Genomic DNA, 16,787 nt, shown 5'->3' with positions numbered 1-16,787 from the left:
CAAGCATAAGAATAATTTTTCTCTAATTAAGAGTCACCAGTGATGTGCCAGACAAACAAACTGTCCCAAAGGAAGTGTGGAATGCTCTTAAATAGTGAAAACAAAAGAATAAAGCATTTCTTGTACCTCACCAATCACTTTAAATGTGAGGTACACAGTGCTGGAGAAAGAAGTTCATTTTAATTCCTTACAGAGTTCATTAAGTAGATAAAAATCTAAAATAGCATATATGTGTTTGCCTATACACACACTACAAAAAAAACCCAGGATGTCACCCTTGAAATGATCTAAAAATGCTCACATTCCTAATGTGATCTGGAATCTTAATAAACTGTGCTTAAGGATAAAATGAAATTTTCCTAGAGAAGACCACTCATCAATATCCCCACCACCAGCATGATTTTTCTCTTGTTTAATAATAAACAGGCAGTGCTATCTTCCTAAACAGAATAACAGACATGGCCATTGTTTTAAAATATTAATATATGTTTAACAAATCTGGATGTTTATTTGCAAAGAATTATCATGTTTCATATCAATAGTTCTTTCTTTGTTTATAAAGAAAAAATAATTTTGTAGAGCACAGAGACTTTAGCATGCATGCATCATCCCAATTGACGCAAGATTTTCAATATGTATGATCAAACACATACTTGTTATAACATAAGGCAAATCTATGACCTAGTTCTAGAAACGGGTTATCTTCAGGTTAAAATTTTCTGTTCTTCTTTTAAACAGGTTTAAAAGCACCACCTGCTCTTTATGATGCCACCAGCAAATTTGCTGTAATAAAAAAAAAAAAAGAAAAAAATCCCTAAGTGATGGAAAAGAACAGAAAAAAAAAAACCAGAAGAAATTTTAAGTCATGACTACTCTTAAAAGAGCACAATCCAAATGCCAGCTAGCTTTTAACAAAAGGTAATCAGGTTCAAATTAGTCTTACCCCCTCCTCGGCCTCCATATTGTGCAACGAAAAAGGAGTTAAAGAGATTGTCACAAGGAAAGGCAATGTGGGGCACAAATAAGCAGAATGAAGAGAAAAATTATTTTTTTATTACTAATACTTCTTAAAAATCCAAAATAAGATACAAGTTTCAGACACTGAAGGGAAAGAACCCTTTTTCTCTCTAGTAACATAAAGAAAAGGATTTACTCTTGCTAAATAATCTTCAGAAAGGTATGTGTACATTGGCAGAGTAAACAATTTTTTCCTGTAAAGCCATCAAACCAGAAATTTTCAAGAAAGTCTTTGTTCCAAAAACCAAAGGAAGGTCTTTATCAGTGATCTACAGTAAAACTGATAGCTTGTACTGTCTGCCAATTGATTTAGCAATCTGTTATGATCATGAAGTTGCAAAATAAAAATTATTTCTTCTTGCTTCAAGTGAAAAGTTTCAAGCATTTAATTAAACATTTTAAAAATTAAACTTAGGCATTAAGTAGGCATTATCAGAAGTATGGAATTATTTCTGCATATCCTGTGACTATATCTGAAAGTCTCTGATCCGGAAAAAAAAAAAAAAAAAATTGAAATCTTTATCTCTGTACAATTAATAAACTTCAGGTCCCTATGGCAAATGAAGGTACTCTTTTTTATTTTCCATTTGACATGCAAGCTTCATTATCCAATCTCCTTCTTCAACACCTGTTCAGTCTTCTATTTTCATGTATCTTCCCTCAATACAACCACCAAAAATATGACACTTTGTAGACATGCATAAAAGTGTTATTTTTAAAATATATTTTAATGCGGTAGAAATTAGATCAGCTTCCCTTTATATGCATATTTAGGTTTTCAAGTTAGAAGTAGTTCCTAAAAAAATATTCCTATACAGAAAATATCTCAAGGGACAGCTGAAATGTGGTCTACTGACTACCAAACAAAACAAGAATATGACCTCAGCAACGATATCATTACACGACAGACATCAATACATAGTTATCTAAATCTAAAATGAAATATTCTGGTGCTCTTCTCTATCACGTCATGTTTTTGTTAAGAAGAATAAAATCTGCAACTGTGATGGTAAAATTCCAGTAAATTTTCATTATACTGTCGGTCACATGATTCTCTATTCCTACCACTGTCAGTTGTATTTCTGTAGCAAATTTTCAACATTTAAAGTCTTCCTGAAAAGTTAGTTTAAGAATTTAAGTACTGGACATTTTCAGGGGAGGAAACAGGACAAGTTAGGAAAAACAAACAGATCAGAAAAGTGCACAGGAAGAAGCAATTAGCAAATTGCAGGAATTCGTTCTCAACCCCATGAAAAAAATAGTTCTGTCTTGTCTACATAAATCCAATCATCTCTCCTGCAAATGCCTTGAAAGCCCCTTCACCAGTTTTTAATCATGGTCTTCCTCTTTCTACCACTATGCTTATTCTTCAACTCCAGCCTCCCAGCAACTTCTCTCCCTCAAGTTTTCTCTGCCTTTCTTGTGATAAACCCTCCCCCTTTCCTTACTGAAAGAAATCTAAGTTATATGACAAAGTTTTAAAGTAGCACCACCTGCACAGTCCTCTGACTTCCTTCCAGCAACATGAAGGCTCTGAAACTAGAGATGGAACCTGCTGAAGAAAGTTAAGCTCGGTTTGGCATTGCAAGTTCTCCCATTTTTAGACAATAGCTTAAATTGGCTACTGCTTAAAAAGAAAGTATGGAGAAGCTGAGCAAATGGTCAAAAAAAAAAAAAGCCTGTCTGTTATGGGAGAAAGGAGAATAATTTACATAAGATTCATGCTGTATCCATCTCCTAGCTGATAAATTAAGATGTTGCCATGTAATTTTTCTGAAGACAAAAAAAAAAAGCATAGACAACACTTGGATAAAGTATCTTGGCATAACCCAGTATGAAATAATTTGATATTTGTGCAGCACTCAAATACATGCAGTATGGTTAATATGCTACTGTACCTCATTTTGAAGTTCATCGCCACTTTTGGTAGAAGCAAGCATCTCGTACAAAGTACAGCAGAGGTCTTCTGTTGTTGGCCCTCCAGGGGTACCCCCTTGGGATTCATTCAGATACTTTCCAACTTCACACCATAAAAAAGAATCGTCTATTTTTTCCGAACACTTGAGATCAGATTTCTCATCACAGTAATTCTGTAAGTGATTCAGCTGGTTATTCAGAAATTTGTTATAATCTAAGCTTATAATTTTCTGTGCATCGGCCTCACCATTCACAGGCAGCTCCTCAGAGTGATCCAAGCCATGCATGTCAAATGAAAACACTATATTTTTACCGAAGAACACTCTGTTATCACCATTTTTCTCTTCAGCCATCTGTATGAGGGCTGTAAGCTGTTCTTCAGTGAAGTGAGAAGCAATCCGATATGTGGCATTACAAGCTGCAGTAGCAGATGATGACGGAAATGGCCCAAACATCTGCTTGATCGCTTTTGTCTCATCATGGCCAACACATTCTTTCCTGTGAAACGTCTTAAAAAGAAAAACAGCTCCACTTTCAATTGCTTCTTGTCCATTTTCAGCTCCAACTGTTAACAAAACCAAAATCAAATGTAACTGTATACACTTCAAACTAATTTTCTTTCATTGCCTATAACATAACTGTATTCAATTTCTCGCTGCAAGTCTCATCAGCAGAGATATGAAACGAAGACCATAACAACAAGTAGCAATTGTTGCAAGGTACTGAATTATAAAAGCTATATGATCATAAAGCATCCATCTTTATTATCCTTCTACTTACTAGAAATTCATATTCAGGATTACCAATGCTTTCCTATCTGTTCAAGAAAAGAGGAGAAATTTGCCTGAGGTCTTAAACTCACCATAGTACATTTATGAGCGTTTTAAAAGTTTACAAGTTTCCACTTTGTATGAATGTTTATTCACTGCCTAATCTGAATATTCATAACAGACTAAACATACAGAAATCAGATGGGAATTACTACATTCTTGTAGTAATTCCCAGCTGAATTACTACAGAATGTATGTTAGTTAGAAAAATCGCGCCACGAAATTAAAGCAAATAAATGCATGAATTTAGATTTAGAGTTACAAAACATATTATGGTTTAATGGGGATTAAGGATGGTTGGACTCGATGATCTCTAAGGTCTTTTCCAACCTAGAAATCTATGAATCTATGAATTATGCAAATAAACATTAAAGAAAAACATGAATTTACGTCTTACGCAAATATCTGCAAAGGAACTCAAGGAAAACGTAAGCAAAACCACCATCTGATGAATCAAAATGTCACCACTAAACAAGATTTTAAAAGTCATCAAGCATAAAATAAACAAAACCAGACAGTATACTGGGGGTTTTTGTTGGTTTTATATGAAGACTACATGAAGAATTATTTTTTAAGTTTAAAAAATAGAATCTAAAAAGTTGGGTAGATTACGCCAACATTTTCAGTAGAAATCGAATTTCTTACAAGATTGCAAAATTTTTAAAACATCATAAAAAATTTCTGTCGAGATTTACAAGTTGCTATTGTCAAAATGTCTTTATCTGGTCAATTCTTTAGTTATATCAAGAGTGCCCGGCACAGTTCCAGCAGAGAACAGTATGGTTTAACTGAGAACACTGGTAATTAAACCCCGGTATTGCTAATTCAAAAGAACAAGAAAGACATATAAATATATCTCAAAGGGAAAAGGTGGTTTGGCCTCCCTCTCAGCATTAGCTATACAGGAATCACAAAAAGAAAACCCCAGCATCTGAAAACTTACAGATCTAAGTCTGGCTGTATGAACCTCACTCTTATATTCCTAACATACGAATACATATCATTATTTAAAGTTACTTGTGTCAGAACAGAAGTACGTGTTATTAAAGTAAAAGAGCAATTGTACCGAAGGATTTGAGAATAGGTTTGCTGTGTGCTAATGCTCCTTTATTATCAACATCTCCTATTCATGGAAGCATCTTTTGAGAAAATCCTACCTCTATCCTTCAAATATAATGAGCCAGCCAAGATGGCAAGAAATGCACTACTTGAAGCTACTCTTTCCTTTTTGTTTTTAAGCCAAATAAGCATTTCAGTAAGTGACATTTTCCCTGTAAAGTAAATCAATATTACAGTATCTGCTGCCTAGTCTGAGAATTCATTTCCTTGAAATTAAGCTAAAAAAGGCATACAAGCAATTCCCTTTCCATACTACACATTTCTGATGATGATGGTTGGAACATTACCATCGGTTCAGTTTGTGCTTCAGTCACTCTAATCCATTCTGGTTTGTGTTTCCATAACATTACACATCCTTATTCAGAAGCATCAAAGCTGATGGTTTCTTTCTAACTTATTCTAACTAAATGATCATGAGTTTGTTTTCATTTGTTTTGTCCTCTCCACTGTATCAAATAAAAACGTACCATTATTACTTCCAAGTCTTTCTTCCACCACATTGGGCCTGCTATTAAAGGCAGGGAGAAGAAAAGTTTTTGCAGCCATCTTTGGCAAAAAGTGGAAATTAAAGAAAATTTTTTAAAAAAAATAAATCACACAGCTAATACTAAATTCTGTCATTAATACAGAAAACAAATCTGTCAAATTATTTTCATAGATAACATTTACAGCTAAGAACAGCAAATGCTTAATTTGCTTATAACCTTTTTTTCCCATCACAAGACATTACTTCCTACTTGCTAAACCACACATGGTCTTACTTTTTATACTGCAAACTTCATAGTCATTATATATTTGTCAGCCCTAACTTAGGCAACATTCTATTCCAGTATCTCTTAAGACTAAACTATACCCAGAGGATATTTAAAACAACTATGTAGACCTTCTCAATCAATACAGATCAGTTATCAATACAGACTGCACCTTCTCCATATTAACCTTAGGCACTGGCAGTTGATGCAAACTTACTCCCCACCTTGCACGACTTTCCCCCAAACCTTGCTTATCTCAAGCACCAGCTGTAATCTGTGCACTGAAGCAGAGGTACCTGAGTCGGGGCAGAGAGGTGGCCCTTCCCAGAGGTCTCTCTCTCAGAAAGACAGGCAGCCACGTGCTTAACTTCTGGTCTGAAGAGGTTAAAGTCTACTAACAGCACAAGCTCTACCACTTGTATTAGAAAAATAGGATTAAGAAAAAAAAAATCAGGATGAAACTTATAAAAATGACAGCTATGTCACTAACATGGAAGGAATGAACCACCAAGCAAAGTTTAAAACATGTATCTTCAGATGAGTTTAAAACATTTTTGTCAGTGATTTGAGAAATACTTGGGATTGTTCTTCTGATGACTCACTACAGCAATAGCCATTACAACCAGTAAGAGCTTTAACAGACATCTTCTGTGCAACCGTACAGCACAAGTGATTACTACATGCTGGACACAAATAACTTGTCCAGCCTTTTCTGAAAGCCTGTGATTAAATACTTGTTTCTTTCTCAATTTGCTAGTTATTTCCAAAAGAACTGTCATGAAACAGAAACACAAGCGAAGCAGGTTAACATTTGTATTGTAATAAAAAACCCCCTCTATTTATACATACTAACTCTATCAGTCTTTTTACTTAGAGTTCTAGTCAAGATAACTGAAACAATCAGAAAAGGAGAAAATATACCTATTAGATAGAAATGAAAAATTCTTAAATATGTGACAGTTAGAGCTTGAGCCACGTGCTCAGTTTACAAGCAGATGAAGTTACATTCTGCTAACAGCACAAGCTGACTTAATTTTAGTCTGTTAATCAAAAACTAAGTTTACAATCAAAACTAAGTTTTCACATTTTCTTCGCCATAATGCATTTTCAGTTTTAAAAACTTAATCACAGATGAGTGAAATTTATTATTTCTCTCCTCAACACCAAACACTTCAAGCACAAACATATTTTACATTTTTATCTGCCTATGTAGCAGTCCAATTTTTCATGACACACATCACATGGAATTAAAGCCAATAATATCAATATTGTTCTTTTCTAAGGGTATTGCCATTCCAAAAAAAGCTGTTGCTTTTGCTTAGTAAAGGTCCATCACAAATCATCCCGCACACTATACAACAATACTATCAAAAAGCAAGAATATCCACATAACAACAGAATGATATTTTAAAACAAAACAGAAAACCAAACTATGCATATACATATCAGATTAACTGGAATTTCAAAGATATTTGAAGTCAAGGTAGCACTAAAATCGTGCCAATATGCAAAGTATGCAAGCAGAAAGCAGCTTGAAAAAAAAGCCAACCCATCAAAACAATCTATTATTAGACTACTAGAGAATGAAAACGTACCTATTTGTTTTGCAGCTTGTAGTATAGTTTTTAAGTCACTATTTACAGTTTGGTGTTCTTTTTTGTCCAAATTGTCATCGACAAACTTTATTATCTTCTTCCAGGTAAGATCAGACTTCAGCAACTGTTCATGTAGTTTTGATCTTTTAGTCTGAAAATGCAAAATATTTGGGTTTTTTTTATTTATTTCAGATTAGTATATGGAGATTCCTTTGAAATAAAACAGCAAATAAAAAAAAACTCTCTTTCCAATTGCATTCAGTCAGTATGTAGTAAAAATTGCAAGCAGTTTCCCTGTTACTTGTTCTTTACAGTCTTTCCTGTGCATAAGCAAGGAGGAAGATACACATACATACTCTCTCTCTCACTACTTTACTCTTTCCAAGGGAGAATACTCTGTAAACCTCAACTCTTCTAACTTCATGAGATTTACAGCTCTCAGGATTCCAAATTCATTTCACGTTACAGGTTCCCACAATGCATTTATTGCTTGGGGGGAAAAAAAAAAGTATCTAAATTCAATATCACTACTTTAAACATCCCTCAACAAGAGTCCAAAGTGAACTTAATATTCAAAGGGAAACATTTGGCTGCCCAGCTCTGCATAAGCTCGGAGCTAAAAACATACCAGCCCAGCCCAATGTAAATAACTTCCTGAAACACGAAGTAACAGGGCTATACTAACACAGCCAAGTGATCCTACCCCTATAGCATATCGTGATTGTAAAAGCCTAGTATAAATCACAAAGCTACAGCAAATTTGACTTTGAGTGAGGACACTACGAAGGAATGCACAGGAAACCATACACACTCTGCCCAGTCTTGCTTGCCTGCTCTTATAAAATAGCAATGCAAATTAATAAAGCAAACAATTCTTACTACATACACACGAATACTTTACAATTATGCTTTGGAAAAGAAAAAAAAAATCTTTACCGTTAAGTCAGCTAATTCTTCACTGTAATCCTCATGTTTAGTGACATTTGAAAAGGAGCGTAAAGCGCCTGTAAGACGAGGTAAGGCCATCTGTTACTCATTCAGTGATCCATAGGATGAAAAATTAAATCCCAGTTCAAGCACCTAGATGAGAACAAAACAAATAACATGGCTTTGTAAATGCTATAAATACAAACTCACATCACAAACTTGAAAGACCTTTTCTGAGCAAGCGGAACTTGGCTGGTACTTCAATTAAACAAGTTAAAATTTAAAAAAAAAAAATCTCTCTCAAACTGCTGATAATCAAGATTCAACAGGAGAGAGGCGAAAGGCACAGACAGTAGGCAAGACATGGCAACATGCAGAGGTCACGCAGCAGGTTCTTCTCTCTCCTCCCTAAAGAAGAGTTACCAGCAATGAGGCAAAGTGGCAATTATTCCTTTAGCACCACTAGCACAAGAGCATTACAGTGAAATCTATGTAACTGAACTTTAGCTCCCAACAGCAGCGATTACAACCTACGGGAAGGTTTTCCCTGAACCAGCCCACACCGGGAGCTTTCAGGTCATTAACAGCCTCCAGCGCTGATGCAGGGACATCCTTCTTGACAACCGCTTAGCCATTTTTAACCAGCAAAACAGGCAAAGAAAATTACAACAGGGAAAAAAAAGCTCATAATACATATAGCACTAACCTATTGTAAGAGATAAAAGGAAAAAAAAAAAAAGGACTACCAGAAAACTGAGAAAAAGTAAGCCTCGGGATGCCTTCACCTCGCAACTGGAAGTGCACACACACACGATTATGCAGCGCGGGGCTCTCTCCAGGACTACAGCCTATTTCTGCACGGTCTTATTTCCTCTGTGAAACAGGGTCATGTCTATACAGCAACACACAGCTGTTCTCCAGCTGAACTTGTACTCCTTCCAAGCCTTCTACTGAAGCTATTTTCCAAGTTGTTTAATTTCAAAAGGTGCCCACAGCTGAATTGTTTAATGAACTCTAATGCACAGCTACAGTTTCGGATGGTAGCAGATAGATAGAGATTTAGATTATTTTTGAAACAATTAATGATACCATTACAAACCTAATGATCTGCATCATTCTTAGCATGCCTGAAGACCATTGGCCATCCGGAATTTAGATAACTTAAAACAGAGCTAATAAAATGACTTCCTTTCCCCCACAGCCACATACTGTACAGAACTCCCTGCTTTAATCCAATTATCCTTAACATTTTTCTTCATTTAATGACCACATTTGTATTTTAACTCTCAACTTTGCAATATAGCACAACAGCAAGTCTAGATGCAGCGTTCCAGTCACAGACAGAAATGTCACTGACTTGTCAGGTCTACTTTTTTTCCCACCTCACATTAAGATGCTTTTTGAAAAAAAAGCCATTACAACAGCTGATATTTTGGAGAAAAATGTTGTAATGATGAAGCTACAAAATATGGAAATATAAAATCTTTAACTGTGAAGGGGATCAAGAGGACACTTTCAAATTCAAGCCTGGAAGCAGACAGAGTCAACCAACATTGCGACTTTTGAGATGTTCAGTGGGTACATGACATGTAAGTCATACCAGCATAGCTCCCAGTGAAAATAGCCCGTGAACATTATAGACACCATTATAGAAGGGAAGCAACACGCCCAAAATCTGAGGGAACCTAACCCGACCTTTTTTGTTTGAACCCAACAAACAAAGTAAATCACTCTCATACTGCTCCAATGACATTATTGCCATTAGCTCTTAAAGATCATTCTATTTCGCCTACTTATTTTGTACCTACAATCGAATACCTATTTCTATGGAGCTATGGTCCCTTAAAATAACATAAAACAACATAATTGTAACATCATTATCTTAATTGTCCTTTCTGAAATAACATGCACAGTAATTTATGAAAGTTCTAACCCACTTTTAAAAAGTTCCCTTTTCACACACTTTTAAGAGATTTTAAAGCATCTCCAGTAGGCCCATTCGTTAGGAAATCAAGTTCCAAAGGAATGTTTCTTCCTCCTTTATTCATCAAGTTATTAATACTTTCTGAAATAAAAAATCTGGAACCCCAAAGAATAAGTAACGGCACACCTTCCCAATCGCAAGCTTGGCCAAAGAGCCAAATACAGCCCTGAAGCCCTACAGCTGAGCTCATACTAATCACAGAATGGTTTGGCTGGAAGGGACCTTAAAGATGATCTAGTTCCAACCAGGGACACCAGGTTGCTCAAAGCCTCAACCAGCCTGGTCTTGAACACTTCCAGGGATGGGACACCCACAACTTTGGGCAACCTGTTCCAGTGCTTCATGCTGTAATCAACGCTGCTCCACATGCTTTCAGAACTTGCTGGTCCCTAGAAGGGCTGATTTGGCACAGCAGCTGCCCAAAGCTTCTGCACCTCAGTCATAGGCAAACCTCACGTACCCTTCACTTCTGACCCATGACACCCGCTCTCGCCAGGGCACCAGAGGAAAACAAAAACAGCCATCAATTAGAAGGCAGGAGACAAGTGCAATTACTCTATTGCTAACATGAAAACCAAAGTAAAGATTAGGAAAGTAAGCTATTATTCTGCAACATACTTGAGCCAGCTGTAAATGCTGGGTCAAAAATGCTGTGGCCCAAAGAGGTGCAGCATAAGTTTTCATTTGCTTTAGAAAAATAAGTTACCTGCTTTCACATCAAGCCTGCTGAGGCAGATACCTGCCTGCATCACGCTGCCTTTAGAGCAGATCAGCTCCTGCTTGTCTTCCCACAGCCACCATAAGGGTAACTAATTCCTTCTGATTTGACAGAAATACACCTGTTTGCCAGCAGCTTGATCTGAAACATCTGTACTACCAAAAGATCCTGCTAAGGTTTTGGAACAAGGACCTAAAAGGCAGCAGTGATTAAATCCTATTTACCAGGGCGCACATACAGAGATGCAAGATGAACTTTTGCCATCCTTCTGCTCATTCCCCTCGAGAAAAAGGTGTGAGAATAGATTTAGGTTTCTAAGCTTCTAAACATTGACTTAGGTTATTTCATGTTTGTAGAGGCACAAGCAGCATGGGAATTTAAGCTTGAGATCAGTGCAACTTCACATGGTAAAAATATTTTTTTTTCCTTTTTTTTTTTTTCTTCAATCAAATAAGGACATTTTGGGCCCATTCTGTTAAAGTTTTTTTAATGTTTTTTTAGGAAAGGGAACTGAAGTTTGAAGATTCCTAGCACTATCTCAGATTCCCCGCCTCTTTTAAAAAAACCTTAATTTTCCACCAAGCTTCTGACTGTAAAGCAAAATGCAATATTCACCTTTCTAAAGCTTTACAAAGGTGAGAGTCAGTATCTTTTAAAGTCTATTTTACTACTTTTAAAAACAAGTGTGATTTTAACCTCGAAACTTTGTATGAGAGGAATTAAAACTTAAAAGCAGATTATACTCAGAATACATGTATGCCACCATTTAAACTTTATTGTTTGAAGGTAAATGGAACTGTAAACATGGATCATAATCTCATCAGGGTTTTTATTCATTAAACTGAAACATTTAAAAAAAATGCTAGCAATATCACAAAGGTAACAAACATGACTAGAGAAGTTTTCCACTTCATACTTGCACCAACTAAAGTTTTCCTCCCACTCCTGGCCTTCCCATGATTTTTCTATAAGCAAATAATGGAACAGTCTCTTTATCTTCTCCACTGAAATGTTACAGAGACTATGGTCAAAGAGATGCTCCTTTTAAATTTAATTCCTATACTCTCTAACAAAACAAGCCGGCTGACCGGTAGGGCTAAGAGAAGGGGACTGCTCAAATGTGGTATCTTAATTTTCAAACTGAATGCAAATTTTTCTTTACTTATGTAATGATGAAATAACATAGCATTAACAGAATCGCACATAAAATCGGAAGTTACACTCTACTAAAGCACCAGCTTCTGCAGTTTCTAATATTTGGCTTGTCACAGATCCTTTAAAACCTCACAGCAGTCATTTTGTTTAAACTATTTAAGGAATATTAAGCCATGTTACCAGGTTTTGCCTCTATTGCCTATAACTCTTTAAACTATTAACAAGTTCCTTGCTGTCTATATAAATTTCTAATTTATAAAACCTGAAGCAGTTATTATTGATAACTAATCTAAACAATGAACATTACAAAGAAAAAGAAAAAAAGACTCTTTACACATTGGCGATTAATAGCAGATTTCTATTGACCACATATTATCTGGATCAAATGGCATTTTTACTTTCACTTGTCAGAGGAATCATTTCAAATGAAAAGAAATCTAAAAAGGCAAATAATATCCCATCCGTAAGGCAATTCAAACAACAAAGAAAAAAAAAGTCCAATGTAGTAACTTATTTTGCACTTTAAAGGCATTTAAGAGACATGAAAATCAATGTTAGCACAGGATTATCTAAATCAAATATAAAAGCAGCAAAACATGATGACACATTAAGACATTTTAAAATATATCAACACACAGAGTATTTTACTTATTTACACTACAAGAGGAATACAAATAGGTACGAGGGTGGTAAGACTTTGGAATAAATTGCCCAGAGAAGTTGTGGATGCCCCCTCCCTGGAGGTGTTCAAGGCCAAGTTGGATGGAGCCTTGAGTAGCCTGATCTAGTTGAGAGGTGTCCTTGCCCATGACAGGGAGGTTGGATTAGATGATCTCTAAGGTCCCTTCCAGCCTATGCCATTCTATGATTCTACGAAATAAACAATTCCTGAAACATTAAATTTTAGTGACACAGACACATCTTAGAACTGCTACAATTAATCTCAGCAGCTTCATTAACACAAAGGTAAACTTCATGTTTTATTTACAAATAAGTCTCAATATTTCAAAACTTCCCCATTCTATTTGGTGTCTATTTCTCACAATCATTTTAAAGGAATAAATAAAAGCATTAGATGAAAAAGCTATTTTACAATGATGAGGGCATTTGTATTAGATTCACTTAAACTTCTTATCCAAGCATGTTTGATTCAAACAGTACAAGCAGAGCACCTAGCATCACAGTTGACAGCCAAGGATAACAATGGTTTAATAATGTCTGGGACATTCATCATAAACAGCAGGCAAAAGCAAGATACTACAATATTAATGTTTTCTGACTTTGTATTTTGCACCTTTATAAGCACTGCTACATGATGTAGTAACGATTGTAAGCTTTCAGACATCTAATTTTCTGCAAAAGGTTCAGACATTACACCGGAATTCTTTCAAGTTGTCTGGGTCAAATATTGCTGATCTCCAGTCAAGACCGGGTCAATCTTTGAAAGGGAGATGTCAAGATTAACGAATATGTACTCAGGAAGAAAGAGTGGCTGCCTGATACACGGTATTCATCTCAGTGAATACCAGAATTCGAGCAAATGCTTCAGCATAATGAGGAGGCATAACAGTGCCTGTGTGTGCCATCATTCATATAGGAGACAATTTTCAGGATCTTAATTATATAACTCACTAAACCAAAAAAAAAACCTAAAAAAAACAAATAATGGAACTGCAAGCCATTCAACAGCGTATTAACCCTTTCCAGATTCTCTCTCTCTCAATCTTAACCATGCACACAGGATTAAACACCAGCTGCCTAATACTCACTGCTCCTGCTACTGTCAGCTGGAGAGGTGCTTCCTGTGATTATGGTCACAGGTGTTTTGATGTGATGTTAAACATGTGGCTTGGCCCAATCACACGTTCATTTTAGATGCACTTTGAGACCATTAGTAAGCATAGGTGTTGTTTCTTAAAAAAACCAATGCAAATCAAACCCCCCAAAACCCCCTTTTTTCAGAATAATTTTCCAAAAGCATACAAAGTTCAATTATCAGACAGAGAAATGTCTGCATTTTTACACCTAATCACCTTTTTCATTCTTTGCAGCAAGAGACAAACTGCATCCCAAGCAACAGAGACTTAAAGACTTGCCTTACGTGCAGAGATGTACCATAAGCGAATCTCCAACTTCAGCATATATAACACAAATGTTCATTTAAACACTAGGCATGAGCCACAAATACAAGACTGCAAGGTGTTGTGTACGTGTGTTTGGTTTTACTTTAGTTTAATAAGGGGCTGTCTATGACCCTCTCTTTCACATCATGCCATCAACAGAGGTTGAAAATCACCCCAAGGGGTTAATCTTACTCCATTCCAGAAAAGTTTGTTACTAAGGAAAAAGGAAGAGGTGCATGGAAGTTAAATACAGATGTACATGTCCAGAGGAAGTAAACAGAGGATGAAAAACAACAGATAAGTGAGAGAAAGAAAAAAAAAAAATCTTTGAGCTAACGATGACAGCTAAGTAACACAGGTTGCATCTCACTGAGGATGGCTGAGAGAACCTGGGATGCACTCCAGCAAAAATAACTGCTGTAATAACACATACATAATACTTAATTGCATAACTGCTGTGGTAAGACCATGCTAGAGCACCTGCTCAGATGGTAGTAAGAAAGTCTCCATAACACATTTCTGTAGTGAACAGCAGCCCAAGTTTGAGTCTACACATGCACACAAGGACACAGCCTCCAATGCTAACTACCAGCCACAGAGATGGCATTGCCAGGCTCTTCGCAGCAAAGCTTCAGGAGGTAAAAAACCTGCTTATAATAGTTGCTGAAGATTCACAATAAAATTTTAATGGAATAAAGAACTTTGGGTTACTGCACAGAGGTACAACGGGGTGACTACCTGCGAATGAAAATTTGTACAAGTAATAATCAGCAAGCAAAACAGGTTTATTGTAGCAGAAAAACAAGAATAAAAGCTTTTATCTTTCTTCTGCGCTCTAATGGGAAGGCAAGAATAGAAAGAATCTTTATTTCTTTGTGCAGTCTGCTTTAAAAATAACATTCTGCACAGATCAAGTCACACCTTTAAACATTACACAACCTGTGATAACAGGAATCTTGCCACTACGGAGGTTTAATTTTACTTCCACCGTTGATTACTACATCAAAGAAGTTCTGAAGGTGGCCACAAGAATTGCTTACCAAAACAAGTTTTCTCATTCTAGCATCACTTCTAAACTATGCCAGGGAGTTGTTCCTTGGTCGTTCACCCCCTCGCCTTCTCCCAGGAGAACAGTTTACAGGTACATTAGCCCTTTCAGAACATCAGAAGGTGGTCTCCCGTAACACTTCACTTCAAAACATCAGTGAAATTGATCTGGGAGAGTGAACTGACCTCATATTACATCAAGGGAGAGAATGGATGCATCTACGTGTCCAAATCCTTCAGCAACCCAAAAAGAAAAGCAAGAACCAGAAAATAATCATACTGAAAAATGCTCTTGCAAAGATATAGCTATGGCATAATACAAAAAGTATTTAAGTGTAACACCATTTTGCAAGAGGTAAATTTCATCACATTACAGCTCTTCTAGAAAGATTTGTTAAATACTATCTATACAAACCTGTGTGAGCACCTTTACATAACCAAGGCAAATTAATGTGAGGAATTATCAAGAATAGTTTATCAGCTTCAGTGTGCAGTCAAGGACATCCCTCATGGAAAACACTCAGCTATGCCTGGACATAGACAACTATGACATACAGTGAAAATCCAAACATCCTCTTGGAATTAGTAACATCCCATGAGCAGATGAGATAATGACTCAGATTAATACCACTTAAGTTAATAAATTGGACCTCTACTTTGGCAGAGCGACAATATTACTTCACTTATTTTTATTAACTTTTCAAATAATAAAGCTATAATAAGAAAGTTACTTTTGGATAATACAAAATATGTTTAATTAACTGAAATACCAATGCATATAATAGAAGCTTATTGTTGGGATACCCAAAACTCAGGAAGCAAGTAAAGTTAACTGAAAAATTAGCTTTCAAAAGACAAGATAAATTACTCTTGGCTCATGAGCTTGGTGTACAACTAAGATCAGGTTCTCCTTTTTATTTTCTTTTGAGAAACGTTTCTTATGTTTACTACACAGAAGAAAACAAAGTCCAAAGGACTCTTCAAGGAAAATGGGACTACCAGAAGGAAAGCAATTATACTGCACTTTCCAGCTGCTTCAGCAGCATAAAATGAGTAAGACCAAAAGGAGACGGTCATTTAACAGATACATACCTGAAATTGCTCAAACTGCGTGTCCAATTACTAAAATTAGGATATCTAAGTCACACTGTTCATGGCAGGTAGATCTTATCCATAATTCAGTTAATTCTGCTTTGATATTTTCCATAGAAGGAAATAACTAGCCAATTTATTCTATATTTCAAATCAAGCTTGACTAGCATGGATTTGTTTAAGAGCAGGGACAAATTCATTTAACAAATAAAACTTCAGAAAATGCAACAGAAACAGTAAAGATACCATACAGCGACAGCTTTCATTCATTATCAGTGAAACTGACTGAAAACCATGCTTAATTTTTCTGCTCTCTAACGCTCCCTCCCTTCCATCTCCACTCTTACAACACTAAAGCATTCAGTCCTACAAATACATCTTGAGATAGTCAGGAGCATAAGACCATTTCAGACTGAGGGCTGAGAAATGTCTTTTTGCCACTGCTTCCTGTGAAAACAGCATTGGTCCATGCCTGCTGGAGAAACTATTCCCCACAACTCAGCACTCACAC

General features: G+C 36.1%; 1 protein-coding gene across 2 annotated transcripts in view; it reads right to left on the bottom strand.

Annotated features, from left to right (window-relative positions):
* Positions 1 to 16,787, bottom strand: part of ASCC3 (activating signal cointegrator 1 complex subunit 3) — a 280,986-nt gene that overhangs the window by 251,193 nt on the left and 13,006 nt on the right. For both annotated transcript variants that reach the window (XM_086631271.1, XM_086631272.1), the window contains exons 2-4: positions 8,167 to 8,310; positions 7,231 to 7,381; positions 2,916 to 3,499 (exon numbers count right to left, since the gene is read on the bottom strand). In XM_086631271.1, coding sequence (XP_086487397.1) covers positions 2,916 to 3,499; positions 7,231 to 7,381; positions 8,167 to 8,256 — 825 coding nt within the window. In that variant the 5' untranslated portion in view covers positions 8,257 to 8,310. The remainder of the gene's footprint in view (positions 1 to 2,915; positions 3,500 to 7,230; positions 7,382 to 8,166; positions 8,311 to 16,787) is intronic.

The sequence above is a fragment of the Tauraco erythrolophus genome, chromosome 2 (genome assembly GCF_009769465.1).
Source record: "Tauraco erythrolophus isolate bTauEry1 chromosome 2, bTauEry1.pri, whole genome shotgun sequence".
Lineage (NCBI taxonomy): Eukaryota > Metazoa > Chordata > Aves > Musophagiformes > Musophagidae > Tauraco > Tauraco erythrolophus.
The sequence above is the reverse complement of the archived record's forward strand: the minus strand, read 5'-3'. Positions and strand labels throughout refer to the sequence as shown.